The following is a 20,340-nucleotide window of genomic DNA, read 5'->3' as shown; positions in this document are numbered from 1 at the left end:
AATGTACTAGCGTCAATTAATCATGGGCTAAATAACAGAAGACAGAGCATAAGAATAAATGGATCACTCCTGAGTTGGCAGGATGTGATAAGTGGGGTATTGCAAGGATCAAGATTCGGAATCCAACTGTTCACAATATATATCAATGATTTGGGGATGGGGATTAAATGTAATATTTCCAAATGTGTGGATGAGACAAAGCCAAGTGAGAATGTACGTCATGAGGAAGATGTAAAGTAGCTTCAGGAGGATTTGTCTCAGTGAGTGAGTAAGACCATGACAGAACGAACATAATTGTGAAAATGTGAGGTTATCCACTTTGGTAGGAAAAACAGATGTGCTGAGTATTTCTGAACTGGTCTGAGTTTGGACAGTGTAGATGTACGATCTGACCTTGATATCCTTGTCAATAAGTCACCTTCAGCTGACAGGTAGGTGCAGCAAGATATTAGGAAGGCTAATGCAACACTGACCTTTATTGTGTGAACATTTGAACACAGTAGTAGTGAAGTCTTGTGTATGAGCATGGTTCGAACACACTTGGAGTACTGTGGATTGTTTTGGTCTCCTGATCTCTGGAATGATATCATTCCCATAGAGAGAGTGCAATGAAGGTTCACCAGACTTAGTTCCTGGGAAGGTGAGACTGTCCTATGGAGAGAGACTGGGGAAACTGGGCCAGCAGTCTCTCAACCATCGAAGAATAGTGATCTAATTGAAACTTACAAAATACTTGAAGGGATAGACAGGGTAGGAGCAGGTCAAATGTTTCTTCTGGTTGGGAGGTCCAGAACCAGGGGGCACAATTTCAAGATAAAGGGGTGCCACTTTGGACCAAGATGTGAGTTTTTCTAACTCAGAGGTTGGTGATTCTTTTGAATTCTCTACCCCAGAGGATTGCAGGGAGCTCAGTCTTTAAGACAGCGATTGATAGATTTCTGATCACTGAAAGCTACTCAGGGTTAGGGAGATGGGTGGGCAAAGGTAATTGAGGTATTCAATCAGCTATCATCATGGTGAATGAGCTGCAGGCTCACTGGGCTGAATGGTGTACTGCTGTCCAACTAAATTCCTATGACAGCCTCCTTCCCCTTATGGGTCTTTCATCCTGAACATTCCTTTTGAATGTTCCTTTTGTTCCTTTACTACAGAGCAGTAAAACAAATCCATATCTCCCTCTGATTCTTTTGAAAATAATCTGATTGTCTACATTCGCGCACAGAGAGAATCGACATTGGGGGGAGAAATCAGAGACCAGCCAGCGCTAATGAGAGAGAATCCCAGAAAGTAGCCAAGCCTTTGGGAGAGGAGAAACAAAATACATTAATAAACAACTTCCTACCAATAATGCCAAACTTTGCAGCAAACATCAGTGAGATTCCAATGGGAAAACCAATGAGATAAAATCCCACTAGATTACCGATAGCTCCCAGTTTTTGCTTCCCAGTTCCTCTCAATACTCCACCATTCACACACTGCATAGGGGACAAATAGCACATATTAATGTTAGCACTTCTTCAAGTTTAATTCCTTTGCAGTAAAGGTTTCAAGAAATAAGAAGATTAAAGTTGGAGCACCACACAAACTAAGAGTTGTGTTGGAGGACTTACATGGACAGAGGATTGGTTAAATAACAATAAGCAGAGAATGGGCATGACTGGGTCATTGTTGGGTTGACAGGATGCCATGGGTGGTGTCCAACAGTGATCAGTGCTGGGACTGAACTACTAACAATTTACTTCAGATAAAATTTGCTGATGACACAAAGCTAGGAAGGAAAGTGAGTTGTGAAGAGGACATTGTTCCATGTGCAGCCACATTGAGTCAGTCCCTTGCCATGTAGGACAATCATTTTCATGTGTAGATCTGCACGGTCTGACATTGGAGAAGGAAACCACTTCCTAAGCTAACTAGAATAAGTTCTTGTATTGAACAAAGAATAGTTTGTTTCATGTCAGCAATGAGTTACTGGCTACATTGATATGATAGATATTGCAACAGAGGTTATGAAGTCAGTCTTGGTGTTACTCCTCTGAGATTCTAAGCCCTTCTGCCAATAAGTAGGTGTTGCTTAATGCACTTCACAATATTAACCCTTTCAGACCTTTATCACCTTTTACAACAGCCATACAGTGTATGTAGGTCGGTTAAGTGAATTGGCAAAATTTTGGCAGATGGAGGATAATGAGGGAAAATGAGGACAGGTCCGTGTTGTTATAGAGATGTACAGCATGAAAACAGACACCTCAGTCCAACTTGCACATGCCGACAAGATATCCTAAACCGATGCATTCCCATTTGGCCCATATCCCTTGAAATCCTTCCTATTCTTACACCCATCCAGGTGCCTTTTAAATGTTGTAATTTTACCAGCCTCCACCACTTCCTCTGGCAGCTCATTCCATACACACACCACCCCCTGCATGAAGCAGTTGTCCATAAGGTCCCTTTTAAATCTTTCCCCTCTAACCTTAAACTTATGCCACCTAGTTTTGGACACCCTACCCTGGGGAAAAAAATCTTCACTATTCACCCTATCCATGCCTCCATTGATTTTATAAATGTCTACAAGGTCACTCCTCAGTCTCCGACATTCCAGGGAAAACAGCCTCAGCCAATCCAGCCTCTCCCTTTAGCTCAAATCCTTCCACCCTGGCAACATCTTTATGAATCTTTTCTGAACCCTTTCAAGTTTCATAATATTTTTCCTATAGCAGGGAGACTGGAATTGAATGCAATATTGCAGAGGTGTCCTGTATGGCCACAATTGACCTCCCAAGTCCTTTATTCAATGCACTGACCATCAAAGGCAAGCATATCAACTGCTTTCTTCACTACCCTGTCTACCCTGACTCCACTTTTATGGAATCTGCACCTTAAAGTCTCTTTGTTCGGCAACATTCCCCAGGGCGCTACCATTAAGTGTATAAGTCCTGTCCTGGTTTGTTCTACTAAAATTCATCTAAATTAAACTCCGTTGGCCACTCCTCGGCCCATGGGCCCATCTGATCAAGGTCCCATTGTTCTCTGAGGTAACCTTTTTGGCTGTCCACTGCACCATCAATTCTGCACACTTACTAACTATACCTCATTTATTCACATCCAAATCATTCATTGAAATGTCCAGAAGCAGTGGACCCATTACTGATCCTTGCGGCACATCACTGGTCACAGGCCTCCAGTCTGACACTTAGATAGCAAGCACTGGTTAAATGGAGAGAGATTGTAGAACTGTGAGGTACAGAGAGACCTGGGTTTCTTGCTACATGAATCACAAACAGTTAGTTTGCAGCTACAGCAAGGGATTAGGAAGAGAAATGGAAAGTCAGTGTTCATTGCGAGGGGAATGGAATGTAAAATTAGGAATATCGTGCGATATTGTACAGGGAGTTGGTGAGACCACATATAAAGTATTGTGTATAGTTGTGGTTGCCTTATTAAAAAGAGGACCTAATTGTATCACATACAGTTCAGAGGAGGTTTATTTGACAGATTTTTGTGATGAAGAGGAATAAGGAAAGTTGGATAGACCAGGCCTGTATTCATGGGAGTTTAAAAGAATGAGAGGTGATCTCAATGAAACATACACGATTACAAAGGGATTTGACAGAATGGACCATGTGGGACAGATTAGAACTAGAAGACACATCAGTTCAAAATAGATTTCACATTGGAGACAGAGATGAGAAGATTCGTTTTTATCAGAGGATCACAAATCTATCTTTTCCAGAGAGCAGTGGAGGCCAGGTCACTGAATATTTTTAATACAGAGGCAAATAAATTCTTGACTAACAAGAAAGTGGAAGGGTATTGGAGATAGGCTTGAAGGTGGGGTTGAGACCATATTCAGATCAGCCATGGCACATTGAGTGGTGAAGTAAACTCAAGAGATCAAATGCTGGATCAGTGGTGCTGGAAGAGCACAGCAATTCAGGCAGCATCCAACGAGCAGCGAAATCGACGTTTTGGGCAAAAGCCCTTCATCAGGAATAAAGGCAGTGAGTTCAAGAGATCAAATGGTCTAGTCCTTTCCTATTTGAATTGTTTGTATGTATGTGCATCGACCGGCCATGATCTGTTTTCTCAATCTTTCACAAGATATAGCCATCGCTGGCTGTCCAACCCTAATTGCCCTTGAGAAGGTGATGCTGAAACTCCCTTTTGGACCATCCATGTGATGCAGATACATCCACAGTGCTATTGGGAAGGGAATTCAACATTTCTAATGCAGCAACAGCTACAGAATAAGGTAGCTGGCTTGAAGCAGCCTCCCCTCCATTTCTGTGTTTACTGCAACATGAACCTTTCCTGTTGCCAGCTCACGACCTCAATCATTTTATTAACTTTGAGTGAAGTTATTTTGAGAATAACAAATAGGAATGCTTTTATCTAAATCTGCAAAGACATTGTTCAGACAAGTTCAGACACAGACTGCACTGGAAGGAATTGTCTGCTTACAATCTTAATTTTAAGCAAATTTATTCACATAAAGTTTTGTAAGGCTTCGCTTGAAATACTCACAGCCAAGGAATCAAACAATTGATTAGCAGCGATTATTGGCAACAATTTCCCAACTAAATGAATTATTTCTCTGTAAGAGGGAGAGAGCAGTGTCAACAGAGAGCTTTCAGACATTGCTGAGTTCAACTTGTGATCTAAATATAGTCAAGGTTTCTTTTCAACTCACTCGTCATTGGTGAATACATAACCGATCACATCATGTATTGCCTCCAGTATCACAGAAATCACCAAAGCCAAAGCTCCTGGTCAAAATGAAGCACAAATAATTACTAATTTGGTATACAAACAATTCTGATGATTTATCAATTACAAGCAAGAGCAGAAATTGCTGGGGAAACTCAGCAAGTCAAGCAGCATCTGTGCAGAGGATGCAGAGTTGATGTTTCAAGTCTGAATGACTCTTTTTCTCTCCACAGATGTCGCCAGACCTGCTGAGTTTCTCTAGTAATTTCAGTTTTTACATCATATCTTCAGTATCTGCAGTTCTTTGTTTTAATCAATTATAAATTTCAGACAACTCACTTCAAAGGAACCAGCAACTCAGAGAATCAGCCAGCTTGCTACACCTGTATGGGGTGCTGCACTGTTGGAGATGTCAGCATTTGGATCAGTCATGAAACAAAGACCTTGTCAGCTCTGTCAGGTAGAAGGGAAATCTACCATGGCATAATTACAGCAGTGAGTGAAATACTGACCAGCCTATCCCTTGGAAAACTGATTGTCTAGTTTCTCCAAACAGCTTCCCACCCAGACCTAATCTATTCTTGTAACCCTGCATTTCCAATGGCTAATCCACCTAACCTGGACATCCCTGGACACTGTGAGACAGTTCACAATGGCCAACCCACCTAACCCGCAAACCTTTGGATTGTGGGAGAAAAGTGGAGCACATGGAGAGAACATACATATTCCACACAGACAGTCACCCAAGGGTGGAATCAAACCCAGGTCCCTGGCACTGTGAGACAGCAGTGCTAACCACTGAGCCACCATTCCAGCCTTAACAGCATATAGAGTAGGACTATACTCACTGGAGCTTAGAAGAAGGAGGGGGGGAGTCTTATAAAAATCTATAAAATTCTAACAGGCCTAGATAGGGTAAACACAGGAAGGATATTTCTAGTGACTGGGGAGTCCAGTCTAAGGATATGGGATGCGCCATTTAAGACTGAGATGAAGAGAAATTTCTCACCAAGAGTGGCAAGCCTGTGGAATTCTCTGCCACAGAAAATGGTTAAGGCCAAAATGTTTATTTTATCCCATGAAGGAGTTTGATGTAGTTCTTAAGGCTAAAGGGATCAAAGGGTTTGGGGAGAAAGTGGGAACAAGCTCCTGAGTCAGTTGATCCGCCATGATCACTTTGAATGATGGAGCAGGCTCAATGGGCTGAATGGCCTACACTTGTCCCCATTTTCTATGTTTCAGCATCTGTATCCATGGAGATATTTTCTTTCCATGGTATTAATAGGTCAATTTTACACTTTGAACACTGTCGGGTAAGGGCAGCATGGTGGCACAGTGGTTAGCACTGCTGCCTCACAGCGCCAGAGACTTGGGTTCAATTCCAACCTCAGGCAACTGTCTGTGTGGAGTTTGCACATTCTCCCCGTGTCTGCGTGGGTTTCGTCCGGGTGCTCCGGTTTCCTCCCACAGTCCAAAAATGTGCAGGTTAGGTGAATTGTCCATGCTTAATTGCCTGTAGTGTTAGGTGAAGGGGTAAATGTAGAAGAATGGGTCTGGGTAGGTTGCTCTTCGGAGGGTCGGTGTGGACTTGTTGGGCCGAAGGGCCAGTTTCCACACTGTAGGTAATCTAACCTAAAAGAGGTGGCAGGCTTGCAGGTCAGAAGGTCACATAATGAGGCAGAGTGTCCAAATCCCACTGCCCTCTAGATTCTGCCAGGAATGAGGTTCTGAATGGGAAGGGACAGAAATGGAGACGATCATCCACAATCAAATTGAATTTCGGAGAAGGCTCAAAGAACTGGGAAATGCACCGAGTGCAGGGAGATGGGGTTAGTGCAGATGGACATTTTGGTTGACATAGATCACATTGGGCCAAAAAGCCTGCCTCTGTGCTGTAGGGCTCTATGACACACTGACTGACTGGAGCACCCCTGCTCCTACTTTTCAATAGACAATTACTAAAACGTAAGGCCCTGAAGTGGCTAACTAAAGATACTGAGCAATCCGAAAATAAAGACTGAGGTGAGCACTCTGCTACTGAAATGAGTGCCCTGTCACTAAACTGTGCAAAGCTCTGCAAATAGAGTACTCACCAGTGCACCACAAAGTGGCTTTTGCGATGTTCTTAGCTTTCTCTGGGTTTCCGGCACCCAGTGCATTCCCCACACAAACAGCCGCAGCCACTCCGTATCCCAGAGGTATCTGTGGGAGAAAGAAGGGGGGGGCCAGGAAATTACACCCAGAGATTCTGCATGGAATAAATGGTACTGGAACAGACCATCCCAATAATGGACCACTCAAATCTGGAATTTTCTGGGGGTGGCTAGTTTGTGATGCCAACACTGTGGGTTCCATTCTTGCATTGCCTGAGGTTACCGGAAGGGAACAAGGACAGAAATTGCTGGAAAAAGCTCAGCAGGTCTGGAAACATCTGTGGAGAGAAATCAGAGGGAACGTTTCGGGTTTAGAGACCCTTCCTCAGGACGTTATGGACAGAGGGAAAGAACAAGAAGACAGCTCATTGGCCCCTGCCCATTGGGTTTGCTGAGGTGCTTCTTCTTTGCTTGTTAGGGTTTACTCCTCGATTTTCCTTCCCCATTGTCTTCACACAGCAATTGGTTCATATTGATCACTCTCCCTTAAAAGCCACAGGCTGCACTGACGTCAGTGGTTGGCTGGTTGCTGGAGAAGATACTGAGGGACAGGATTAACCAATATTTGGATTGTCAAGCCTGATTAGGGAAGACAGCAGGGATTTGTGCATGGTAAGTCATGTCTGATAAATCTTTTAGAGTTTTTTGAAGAGGTAACCAAGAAGATAAAAGAGGGTAGGGCAGTGGATGTTGTCTATATGTAATTTAGGAAGGCCTTTGACAAGGTCCAGCATGGCAGACTAGTCATGAAGGTTAGGTCCCGCAGGATCCAGGGAGAGCTAGCTAATTGGATTCAAACCTGGCTCAATAATAGGAAGCAGAGGGTAATGGTTGAAGGCCGTTCCTCAGACTAGAGGCCTGTGACTAGTGGTGTGCCACAGGGGCTGAGACCTTTGTTATTTGCTATTTACGTAAATTATCTGAATGTGAATGCACAAGGCATGACTAGTAAGCTTGCGGATGATACAAAATTTGGAGGTATAGATAGCAAGAAAGGTTTTCAAAACTTACAGAGAGATCTTGATCAGATGGGAAAGTGGGCTGAAAATTGGCAAATATAATTCAATAAGTGTGAGGTATTGCACTTTGGAAAGTCAAACCAAGGTAGGACTTGTACAGTAAATAGTCAGGTCCTGGGAGTGTTGTGGAACAGAGGGACCTAGGAGTACAAGTACATAGTTCATTGAAAGTGGGGTCACAGGTAGAGAAGATGGTGAAGAAGGTATTTAGCATGCTGGCCTTCATCTGTTGAGGCACTGAGTATAGGAGTTGGGACATTATGTTACAACTGTATAAGTTGTTCATGAGGCCACACTTGGAATATTGTGTACAATTTCATGCACCCTGTTATAGGGAAGACATAATTAATACTGGAACTAAGTGCAAAGAAGATTTATGAAGATATTGTCAGGATTAATAGGCCTGAGCCATAGGAAGATTTTGGTCAGGATAGGACTGTATTCCTTGGAACGTAGGAGAATATGGGGTGACCTCATTGAGATGTGTAAAATCATGAAGGGTATAGATTGGATGAATGCATATAGTCTTTTTCCTGGGGTGGGGATTTGAAAGCTAGAGGGCATAGGTCTAAGGTGAGAGGGAAACTACTTAAGAAGGACCTGAGGGGCAACGTTTTCAGGCAGAGTGTGGTACGTATATGGAATAGGCTGCTGGAGAAAGTGGTTGAGGCAGATACAATAGCAACATTTAAAATACATTTGGGTAGGTGCATGGATGGAAAGAATTTAGACCGATATGGACCAAATGTGGGCAATTGGAACTAGCTGAGTAAGCACATGGTCAGCATGGACCAGTTTGGGCCGAAAGGCCTGTTTCCATGTTGTATTACTCAATGAATGATGAGGGGAAATAAGCTGGCTTTCTTCAGGCTTGAGATGCCTTTTAGAGTCATAGAGTCATCAAGATGTACAGCACGAAAACAGACCCTTCGGTCCAACTTGTCCATGCTGACCAGATATTCTAAATTAATCTAGTCCCATTTGCCAGCACTTGCTCATATCCATCTAAACCCTTCCTATTCATATAACCATCCAGATGTCTTTTGAATGTTGTAATCGTACCAGCCTCCACCACTTCCTCTGGCAGCTCATCCCATAGATACTCCGCCCTCTGCGTGAAAAAGTTGCTCCTTAGGTTCCTTTTAGATCTTTCCCCTCTCAGCTTAAACCTATGCCCTCAAGTTCTGGACTCCTCCAACTGAGGGAAAAGACCTTGTCTATTCATCCTATCTTTGCCGCCCATGATTTTATAAACCTCTTATTATCACAGGGAAAAGGACAGCTCTTACCTTTCTGAGTGTCTAATGGCTTCTGAACAAACATTCACAACCACAAGGTATTCAGTTACCTGGGAGCCAATCACATTGCTGTTTTCAGGCAGAAGGCCTTTGACACTGATAACCATTCCACAAACTAATTAGCTACGTGTTGCCAACCGAATCTCCTTTTGTACATATCCCTGATCAATCAAGCAGAAGTGTAAATAGCACTTACAGTGAATGTCAGGTAATTTGCTTTTAAGAAGGGCTGTAATCCTTTTCAAAATCCTTCGTTTTTAAAACAGTCCTGTTCCTACTTCAACCAATACATCCAAAATTTTAGCCTCTTAGAGTCATAGTCATAGAGATGTACAGCATGGAAACAGACCCTTCAGTCCAACCCGTCCATGCCGAACAGATATCCCAACCCAATCTAGTCCCACCTGCCAGCACCCGGCCCATATCCCTCCAAACCCTTTCTATTCATATACCCATCCAAATGCCTCTTAAATGTTGCAATTGTACCAGCCTCCACCACATCCTCTGGCAGCTCATTCCATACACGTATCACCATCTCCGTGAAAAAGTTGCCTTTTAGGTCTCTTTTATATTTTTCCCCTCTCACCCTAAACCTATGCCCTCTAGTTCTGGACTCCCTGACCCCAGGGGAAAGACTTTGCCTATTTACTCTATCCATGCCTCTCATAATTTTGTAAACCTCTATAAGGTCACCCCTCAGCCTCCGACGCTCCAGGGAAAACAGCCCCAGCCTGTTCAGCCTCTCCCTATAGCACAAATCCTCCAACCCTGGAAACATCCTTGTAAATCTTTTCTGAACCCTTTCAAGTTTCACAACATTTTTCCGCATCACCTCAGTTTTTTAAAAAAAAATCAACAGAAAAGTAACAAGGTAAGTTTTTTTTAACAATGTCTGTTCTATGGAAACCTCTTAGAGTTTCAAAATCTTTGATTAGATCAGCCCCCAGCTTTCTTATCCTGAAAATAAAGAGAACTGGCCTGTCATTCTTTTCCTAACCCACATGTGTCTGGCAACATCCTGTTTATTATCTCTGCATCATCTGCAGTGTCTCTGTATCCTTTTCATGAAACTCTGACCAGAACTGTACACAGTATTTTGAAGTTAAAACTGACCAAGGCTAGAGATGAGTTCAACATGATTTCCCAAGGTTTAAATTGTAAGCCCCTGCCTTGGAGCATATACTGGGATTTTTTTTTAAAAATGGCCTTGCCAACCTGGTGGTGGAACTTTCCATATTTGGTGTATTTGCAACCAGAGACCCTGTTCCTGGTGGGGAAAATCCTCCAAAAATCTCAGCACAACTTGGTCTTAGCCAGAAAAAACCCTACAATTTTATCCTCATCAATCATTTACTTTATTCAATGCATTTCTTTTTATACTTTAAATACACTTCTATCATTCCTCAGAGCGCCAGGGACCCATTCCACCCTCGGGCGACTGTCTTTGTGGGTTTCCTTTGGGTTCTCTGGTTTCCTCCCATGGTCCAGCGATGTGTGGGTTAGTTGAATTGGCCATGTTAAATTATCCGATAATGTCCAGGGATGTGCAGGCTCGGTGGGATAGCCATGGGAAATGTAGGGTGATAGGGTAAAGGGATGGGTCTGGGTGAGATGCTTGTCAGAGGGTCAGTGTGGACTCATTAGGCCAAATGGCCTGCTTCCAAGTTGAAGGGCTTTTATGATCCATGTCTACCTCCTTGGTAACAATGAAATGAAATAACTATTTAATTTTTTTGCCATGTCTTTATTGCTATCTGTGATATTATTCTGTATAACCCCAATGATTCTATTTCCAACCTTCGAATTTTTATTGACAAACTTATAAACTATATTACTATTTTGTTTTCTGATTCTTTATAATTTAATTTCAAGTTTCCTTTGCCTTTCTGCAGTTTTTGACTTTGATCCCCTCAGCTCTAAGTATTGTCTGATTCTCACTTATCTCTGGTGTCAATGTATTTCCCATAGCCTCTTTTCGGACACTCAATTGTCACTAAGGTATTTATTCACTCATGCAGTCTCACTTCTGTTTTGCTTATTCCTTCATTTATGCTTTACAAATGTTTCCTCCAATACATCCAATATTTTAGCCTCTTGAGGCCAGGAGATCAGCATCATCTTTGTATTTTTAAAATCAAACTGTTGGAGAGAGTGGGACTTCATCCCAGGATACCTGGCTCAGAGGGAGGGACACTGCCACTGTGCCACAACAACACTCTGCCCCGAGCAGTTTCACCGGTGAAAAAATAAAACCTGGTAACTTAACACAGAATGGTTCCTGTTAAGAGTCATAGAGTCATAGAGATGTACAGCACGGAAACAGACCCTTTGGTCCAACTTGTCCATGCCGACCAGATATCCCAACCCAATCTAGTCCCACCTGCCAGCACCCGGCCCATATCCCTCCAAATCCTTCTCATATACCTATCCAGATGCCTTTTAAATGTTCTAATTGTACCAGCCTCCACCACTTCCTCTGGCAGCTCATTCCATACACACATCACCCTCTGCGTGAAAAGGTTGCCCCTTAGGTCTCTTTTATATCTTTCCCCTCTCACCCTAAACCTATGCCCTCTAGTTCTGGACTCCCCCACCCCAGGGAAAAGACCTTGTCTATTTATTCTATCTAAGCCCCTCATGGGGTTGCCCCTCTATAAGGTCACCCCTCAGCCTCTGACACTCCAGGGAAAACAGCTCCAGCCTATTCAGCCTCTGCCCACAGCTCAAACTCTCCAACCCTGGCAACACCCTTGTAAATCTTTTTCTGAACTCTTTCAAGTTTCACAACATGCTCCCTGTAGGAGGGAGACCAGAATTGCACACAATATCCCAAAAGTGGCCTAACCAATGTCCTGTACAGCCGCAACATGACCTCCCAATGCCTGTACTCAATACTCTGACCAATAAAAGAAAGCATACCAAACGCTTTCTTCACTATCCTATCTACCTGGGACTTCACTTTCAAGGTGATATGAACCTGCATGACAAGGTCTCTTTATTCAGCAGCACTCCCCAGGACCATACACTTAAACGTATAAGTCCTGCCCTGATTTGCCTTTCCAACATGCAGCACCTCACATTTATCTAAATTAAACTCCATCTGCCACTCCTTGGTCCATTGGCCCAGCTGTTCAAGATCCTGTTGTACTCTGAAATAACCTTCTTCACTGTCCACCACACCTCCAATTTTTGTGTCATCTGCAAACTTACTAACTATACCCCTATGTTCACATCCAAATCATTTATATAAATGATGAAAAACAACCCTCTATCACTACCCTCTGCCTTCTACCTTTGAGCCAGTTCTGTATCCAGATGGCTAGTTCTCCCTGTATTCCATGATATCTAACCTTGCTAACCAGTCTGCCATGGGGAACCTTGTCGAATGTCTTACTGAAGTCCATATAGATCACGTCTATTGCTCTGTCCTCATCAATCCTCTTGGCTACTTCTTCAAAAAACTCAGTCAAGTTTGTGAGACATGATTTCCCACGCACAAAGCCATGTTGACTATCCATAATCAGTCCTTGCCTTTCCAAATACATGTAAATCCTGTCCCTTAGGATTGTCCCCAACTAGGAAGGTTGGGTTTGGGATTCAGATTCTTCACATTTTAATTTGCATCCGATCCAAATCTGTCAGATTTTCGTGTTGAAAACTGTACCCATTATGTACGATTCACCAACAATCTACTGCACATATGGAACATAATAAAACCCACCTACACTGATAACCTGGCAGACGTCACAATAAATCACTGCTTTGCCGTGACATTACCTCAACAGAATTTGATCACATAACAATAAAAAATCCCATTACAAACTTGTTGATCTGGCTGTTGATAACAATTGACCGAGGGGTTCTGCTCCCTTACTGACTACGTTAAATGTTACAAACTACAAAGTTAAATCAAAATTGACATCGCAAGTTTAAAACAAAATCCCCAGAAAAAAATAAAACTTAGACTGGGGAATAAAAATTTTAAATAATTTTAAAGGGAGTGGCCAGTATAGTTTAATAAACAGAGAACTGCTATGACAATGCAAAAAGGTTTTAAAAGATGCAAGTTTGTTAAAGTTTGAATCGATCTTCAATGATGATTTTTCTTACAACTTTCAGGAAGAGGACCTTCAAACATTTGACAAGTCCATCTCCTACTCTTTCTCCCCCACTTAAACTATTATTAAAACTTCATTTTATATTGATTGATAAAATGTATTAATTGCATTGTCTCCACCTACTTATGAATAGTAATTATTTCTCACATGTGAACTATTCCGTTTCTCAACTGAGTAAATCTCACCACAGTAAGCTAAATATTCTATTGCACCTTTTCTATCATAGGAAAGTATTACTCTCTACAAGTAGATCAAACCAAGCAATTTGTTCCAAACATTTCTGGCGAATTCACTTTAGATACTTCCAAATCCATATTTTCTACTCTATCTCTCTAGAGATGTTATGACACACCTTTGGAGCAGGTGGGATTTGAACCTTGGCCTCTTCTCTCAAATTGCAGGGACATTGCCAGTGCACCACAATAGCCTCGAAATGGTGTGTTACCTGCTGCCATCACTGTGCCTCAAAAGGCCTTCTGTGAGTCTGCTTTAAGATGAGTGACTGAGTCAATGAAATGTTAGTTGTCCAATGTTCACATTTCAAAGTTGAGTGAAAGTTTATAGTCTTGTTGGGAAAGCTTTACATATTTATATTCGGTGAAACTTTTAGTCTTACCATGTATACCGCCAGTAATATCTGATAAACAACGCATTGTGCTCCAAGTTCAACTTCATTAATTATTCCTGTGAATGAGAAATAATACCTGAGAGACTGCTGTACTTATTAACCTTAAAAGAGACAAAAACTACATTGAGAGGAAGCTGAACAAACTTCATGTCCTTTGCCTTCAGTGCGTCACTCTCTATCAGCCCTTTTCTCACTCCCTCCCTTCTCTCAGATCCTCTCCCTGGTCTCAACATTCTTGTCTCTGCTCTGGATATTAATGGCACCCAGCAACTTGAATTAATGTATGTCACACATTTATTAAGCCATTAAGCAGTAGTACATACAATCAAGATGAGAGGAATGCACTGTCTCATCTAATCACTCCAAGATCACAACAATCTATTTATCTGACTGTAATGTTTATCCTTTTAACTTTATTTCTCGTTTTCTAACTTATATGATGAATCACTATAATGTAGTGTATTTTTTTCTCTTTGTTTCTCTACTGTATCTAAGATAGGGCCATGAGGCTCAACACTGTACTCCTGTACCTGAGTACATGTGACAATATACTTAATTATACATTGTTTTTCCTCATTCCTGAAATAGTCAATTGTCTGCTTTCTCTACATTCGACTTAGAGGAAAAAAGAAATCATCAATGAAGACTCTTTAATGTACACAAAGGCCAGAATCTTTCCAGCCCATGATGAATAATAGCAAGTCAGATGGGAAAACATGACGAAACTCGAAAAATGAGATTCTTGATGTCAAGAAAATAAAGTTCCATGCTACAACCAAGTTATGAAATGACAATTTGAGAATCTCAATAGGGACTGGTGAGGGATCTATTGAAACTAATTTGGATGATATTAGTACCAAATCTCGCCTCATTGAGATGCAGTTCCCATTCTCCCACTCACTGGATGGCAACAATTCCCAACACGGAAGTCAGAGTGAGCACCAACATTTCTAGTGCACAAATGATATCTCCAAGCTTCCATTGTGGACAGCAGTCACCAATATCTCAGGGTGAACACCATGTGGGACCCATCACAGAGCAATAATCCCAAAGAAAGACGCACACAGCATAAATGAAAGACTCCTGTAATTACAAATCCTTGCGTATTGACCTGATGTGTTGACAAGTGGTAAGCTCAGTTGGCTGGATGGCTAGTTTCCAATACGGGGTAAAATCAGTACTGCGGGTTCACTCCCACACTGGCTGAGGTCACCATGAAGGTCTTTCCTTCTTAACCTCACCCCTTACCTGAGGCATGGATGACTCTCAGGTTAAACTATTACTCTCTAATGAGACAGCAGCCCCCTGGTCTGGTATCATTTTGGTGACTTTGCCATGATGTAAAATCCTGGCCCAAACACTCTTGGGGACATCATTAGAAATCTGAAGAAGGGTCACTGCAGCTGAAATGTTAACTTTGATTTCTCTCCTCAGGTGCTGCTAGACCTGCTGAGTTTTTTCATCAAATTCTGTATTTTGGTTCTGATTTCCAGCATCTACCATTTGTTTCAGTTTTTCTTTTTAGTCTTTACAGACTACTAACAGCCATGTGACTCAAGCAATGTCTTGAGACCAGGGAAGATTCACTCTAGTTGACAAAGTGATAATTGCCTTCTAAGGTCCCATAGCCTGCATGAGGTTCAGGAGTTGCTCACTTTACACTTTGTATCATAGAACACCTACACCACCATCCCATAATGCAATGCTGCCTTTCTTGGATAACATGGAGGTGGGGAGAGGTTCTCTCAATCTGTTACTGCATGAGCAACGAAAGGCCAGAGCAATAGATGTCAAAACCAGGGCATAGTCAGTGTAGAAGCATCACACTGGGCACCTTGTCTGGGCCCTCTCTGCCCCAGCATTGGACAACACAATTCAAATACCATTTGTGTGTGGCTACATTTGCTGAACATCCATTCTGCCAGACCTGCTGACGGTTTCCAGCAATTTCAGTTTTCGTTTCTGATCATGTGAGGTGCTTGGGGAGGGTGAGGGCTAAGTGAGGGAATGTATTGGAGGCAATGGTGAACATCAGGCTTGGTGGGAGGTGGGTGCAGTAGCAGGTACAGAGTGAGCATGAGGTAGCAGAGAGAAGGTGATGACACTTACTTCACAAACATTCATGCAGACTATGTACTGCATCTTCCTCTGGGCTGTGCACATTGCTCTGACCAAGTTGGCAACTTTGGACCAGACTGGCAGTCCTAAGGGAAGAGGAGGACTACTTTGCACGACTGCATTACTTTATCCACCAGGCGCAGTGAAAGTTAACATGCCTCTGATGACCATCTGTGGGCAATTCCTCCAACGTTGAAACCTAGAGGAGCAGCTCTTGGCTGGGAGTCCCCAGATGGGAGCTGCTGACCCAGTAAGTGTCTAAATATTGATGTCCAAAACAATGTCCAAACTGGACCCAGTAAAATCACAGGTAGGACATTTCTGAGAAGCGAGTCCAAGCAAGCAGGTGGCACCCTCCATGGTGTCATTTTAAGAAAATGCTCTCACACCAGTAGATTGGTGCTGGGTCCACTGCTTTTCATCATTTATATAAATGATTTGGATGTGAACATAGCAGGTATGACATAGTGGGCGGCACGGTGGCACAGTGGTTAGCACTGCTGCCTCACAGCGCCAGAGACCCGGGTTCAATTCCCGACTCAGGCGACTGACTGTGTGGAGTTTGCACGTTCTCCCCGTGTCTGCGTGGGTTTCCTCCGGGTGCTCCGGTTTCCTCCCACAGTCCAAAGATGTGCAGGGTCAGGTGAATTGGCCACGCTAAATTGCCCATAGTGTTAGGTTAAAGGGGTAAATGTAGGGGTATGGGTGGGTTGCGCTTCGGCGGGTCAGTGTGGACTTGTTGGGCCGAAGGGCCTGTTTCCACACTGTAAGTAATCTAATCTAATCTAAGTATAGTTAATAAGTTTGCAGATGACACCAAAATTGGAGGTGTAGTGGACAGTGAAGAAGATTACCTCAGAGTACAACAGGATCTTGATCAGATGGGTCATGGGCTGAAGAGTGGCAGATAGAGTTTAATTTAGATAAATGTGAGGTGCTGCATGTTGGAAAGGCAAATCAGGGCGGGACTTATACGTTTAAGTGTATGGTCCTGGGGAGTGTTACTGAATAAAGAGACCTTAGAGTGCAGGTTCATAGCTCCTTGAAAGTGGAGTCATAGGTAGATAGGATAGTGAAGAAAGCTTTTAGTATGCTTTTCTTTATTGGTCAGAGTATTGAGTACAGGAGTTGGGAGGTTATATTGCAGCTGTACAGGACATTGGTTAGGTCCCATTTGGAATTCACTTCTGGTCTCCCTCCTACAGGAATGATGTTGTGAAACTTGAAAGAGTTCAGAAAAGATTTACAAGGATGTTGCCAGGGTTGGAGAGTTTGAGCTATAGGGAGAGGCTGAATAAGCTGGGGCTGTTTTCCCTGGAGCATCAGAGGGTGAGAGGTGACCTTATAGAGGTTTATAAAATCATGAGGGTCATGGACAGGATAACTAGACAAGGTCTTTTCCCTGGGGCGGGGGAGTCCAGAACTAGAGGTCATAGGTTTAAGGTGAGAGGGGAAAAATTTAAAAGGGAACTAAGGGGCAACCTTTTCACACAGAGGGTGGCGCGTGTATGAAATGAACTGCCGGAGAAAGTGGTAGAGGCTGGTACAATTACAGCATTTAAAAGGCATTTGGATAGGTATATGAATAGGAAGGGTTTAGAGGGATATGGGCCGGGTGCTGGCAAATGGGATTGGATTAGGTTGACATCTCTGATCGGCATGGACAAGTTGGAATGAATGGTCTGTTTCTGTGCTGTACATCTCTATGACTCTATATCCAAACTGACCTTTCAATGATCCTTATTATAGAAAAACAATCCAGATATTCACAATCATTTTTCACATGATTCTTTCAAAACATGAGCACCAAAAAAAAAAGAAAGTCTTCATTGCAATGCTCACAATGACATTGGTCACTCAGGAACCCTTCACTTCCGGGTCCAGCTCAGCCAGTCAGTCTGTCAACAGAGCTCTGAGCACATCTTTGAGATGGCTGACCACACCACACACCAGCCCAGCAGTGAATTCCATTTTGGAGTCTTTCTGTGTACTTTATCTTGTAGAGTCTGTGTGCTGTGGTGCCCCGGTTTTGGCATATTTAGCTAGTGTTTAATTCCTTACATTCTTGTCCTAGGCTATACTTGAATGAATGCAATAGTAAATAAAACCTGAAAGAACTAGGGATTCTGGAAATCAGAAACAAAAATCAAAAATTGCTGGAAAAGCTCAGCAGGTCTGGCAGCATCTGTGGAGAGAAATCAGAGCTAATGTTTCGGGTCCAGTGACCCTTCGTCGGAACTCATGTCTGGAGGAAGAGTCATGATGTGGAGTTACTAGTGTTGGACTGGGGTAGACAAAGTTAAAAATAACACAACACCAGGCTATAGTCCAACAAATCTCGCATCAGTGCATGACCCTCTGATCTTTTGCTATAAATTCTGTGTCCTATGATCCTACCCCACTAGTTACCTAACGAAGGAACAGCTGTCCGAAAACTTGTATTTCCAAATGAACTTGTTGGACTATAACCTGGTGTCATATGACTTTTCACTCTGTGGACAAAGGAAGCTGCCTCACTGACTGGCCTGAATCCAGATCCACACCAAGCTGTTGTACCTATACAGATGGGCACAACTGAGTCAACACTAGAAATAAGGAGCCTTTTAGCCTGAAGTACAGTTGGCTGGTGCAAGATACACACGAATATAACAGATTGACAGGAGGAGTTTTTTTGAATTCACTCATGGGATGTGGGTCTCATTGGCTGGTCCAGCATTTATTACAATCCCTAGTTCCCCTTGAAGGTGGTGCTGAGTTGCCTTTGTGAATGTCCACATGGTGTAAAATGTTTCACTATATTCACCTGCTAGGAAAGCTCCAACTTCATAACTCCACCATTCAATGCATAACATCAGCATGCTTGGAATTGCCAACCACACAAAGAGGCCCCATTCCTGCATGCAGTCAGTGGACCATGCTGTATAGAACAATAAATCAATGGAGTTAATGGTGTGAGTATAGGAAACATGAGAATAACAACAACATTTCGGAGCAAAAGGACACCGTGTGGAGAGGTGTGTGGGAGAGGGTAGAAACTAGAAAAGTGCAAAGCAAATGATTAGGAGTCATTTACAGAAACAAGCATTAATCACAGATAAACTGTAAATTACCTGCCCAAGTGTTGACGTGCAACTTTCTCCATCGAATGTATATGAACAGAAAAATAACTTGGCAGTACTGAGAGACAACGTTGGCAGCTGCAGAACCCCTAGAAAATAGCAATTCAAAACTTAAAGTTAACTTCAAACGACCTCCATTTTTCCTACAATCCCTCTCCTAGCCTTACCTACTTTCTATCTTGTTGAGTTTGGTGTCAGCAGAATAGATCCACTTTCTCCTTTTCACACCTAATATTTATACCCATTTGATATATTAATCTTCCCTTTACTGCCATTAGCACTCCCTCGGTCTTTCATTCTGAGCATCTTCACCATCTGCTCCACTGGCTCCTCAACCCAACCCCCCCCCCCCCCCCCCCCAATGTCAACAACATTAAAAAAATCATTTTCCAGTCCCTTTTCGGTCCAGGAAAAGAGTCAGATTGAACTCCAAACATTAACAATGTTTCTCTTTACACAGAAGCTGCTAGACCTGCTAATTTTTCTCCAGCACGTTCTGATTTTATTTCGGATTTCTAGCATACGCAATACTTTGCTTTTGTGTAACTGGGTCCATGTGCTGCATTGGATCAAACCTTCAACCAGCTTTCACAAAATGGATCTATAATCCAAAACAGACACACGTTCTGTCGCTCGGTATTGAGGCTGCATTTACTTGGAAACTCAGTGACAAGACTGTAGAAACCTCAGCCACTCATCAGCTCACCACCACTCCCAACCTTACCTTTATGCAAGCAAGCAAGGATAAGCTGCATTGCAGAGAGATCACAGATCAGATGGTCATGGTCATACACTTTAATTCAAATAAAAAGAAAAATATTTGCTACTTACCCTACTCCCAAAGAAAATATATTCAACAACAGATAATTTATTACAACATTGAGAACATTGACAAATGCACCAGCGAAAACCTGTGGCATTGTGATCCCCTAGAACAAGAACAAAACAAATCAGATTTTTCAGGAGCTGAAGGATTCATTCAGATGATTGACAAAATCGGAGACACCACATAGAGGGAAATCATTCTTACACAACAAGAGATTAACATCTGGAAAGCACTGCCTGGTAGAGTGGTAGTGATCTTCAAACAAAAGCTGAATGAATACTTGAAGGAGATTAGTAACTGCATGGATACCTGGAAAGAGCCAGTGAGTGGATTACTCTTCGAAAGGCTCGACATGGA

General features: G+C 42.6%; 1 protein-coding gene across 3 annotated transcripts in view; it reads right to left on the bottom strand.

Moving 5' to 3' along the window:
• The window catches only part of LOC122563928 (multidrug and toxin extrusion protein 1-like), a 47,265-nt gene that overhangs the window by 8,896 nt on the left and 18,029 nt on the right, over positions 1-20,340 (bottom strand). For all 3 annotated transcript variants that reach the window (XM_043718193.2, XM_087977250.1, XM_087977251.1), the window contains 8 exons: positions 19,989-20,086; positions 19,149-19,246; positions 18,842-18,955; positions 13,909-13,976; positions 6,798-6,906; positions 4,688-4,763; positions 4,522-4,591; positions 1,343-1,475 (listed from right to left, as the gene is read on the bottom strand). In XM_043718193.2, coding sequence (XP_043574128.2) covers positions 1,343-1,475; positions 4,522-4,591; positions 4,688-4,763; positions 6,798-6,906; positions 13,909-13,976; positions 18,842-18,955; positions 19,149-19,246; positions 19,989-20,086 — 766 coding nt within the window. The remainder of the gene's footprint in view (positions 1-1,342; positions 1,476-4,521; positions 4,592-4,687; positions 4,764-6,797; positions 6,907-13,908; positions 13,977-18,841; positions 18,956-19,148; positions 19,247-19,988; positions 20,087-20,340) is intronic.

Source organism: Chiloscyllium plagiosum, unplaced genomic scaffold, assembly GCF_037043375.1.
Source record: "Chiloscyllium plagiosum isolate Xiang-an unplaced genomic scaffold, Cpla_swu_hap1 HiC_scaffold_31, whole genome shotgun sequence".
Taxonomy (NCBI): Eukaryota; Metazoa; Chordata; class Chondrichthyes; order Orectolobiformes; family Hemiscylliidae; genus Chiloscyllium; species Chiloscyllium plagiosum.
This window is presented reverse-complemented; position numbering and strand designations above follow the sequence as displayed.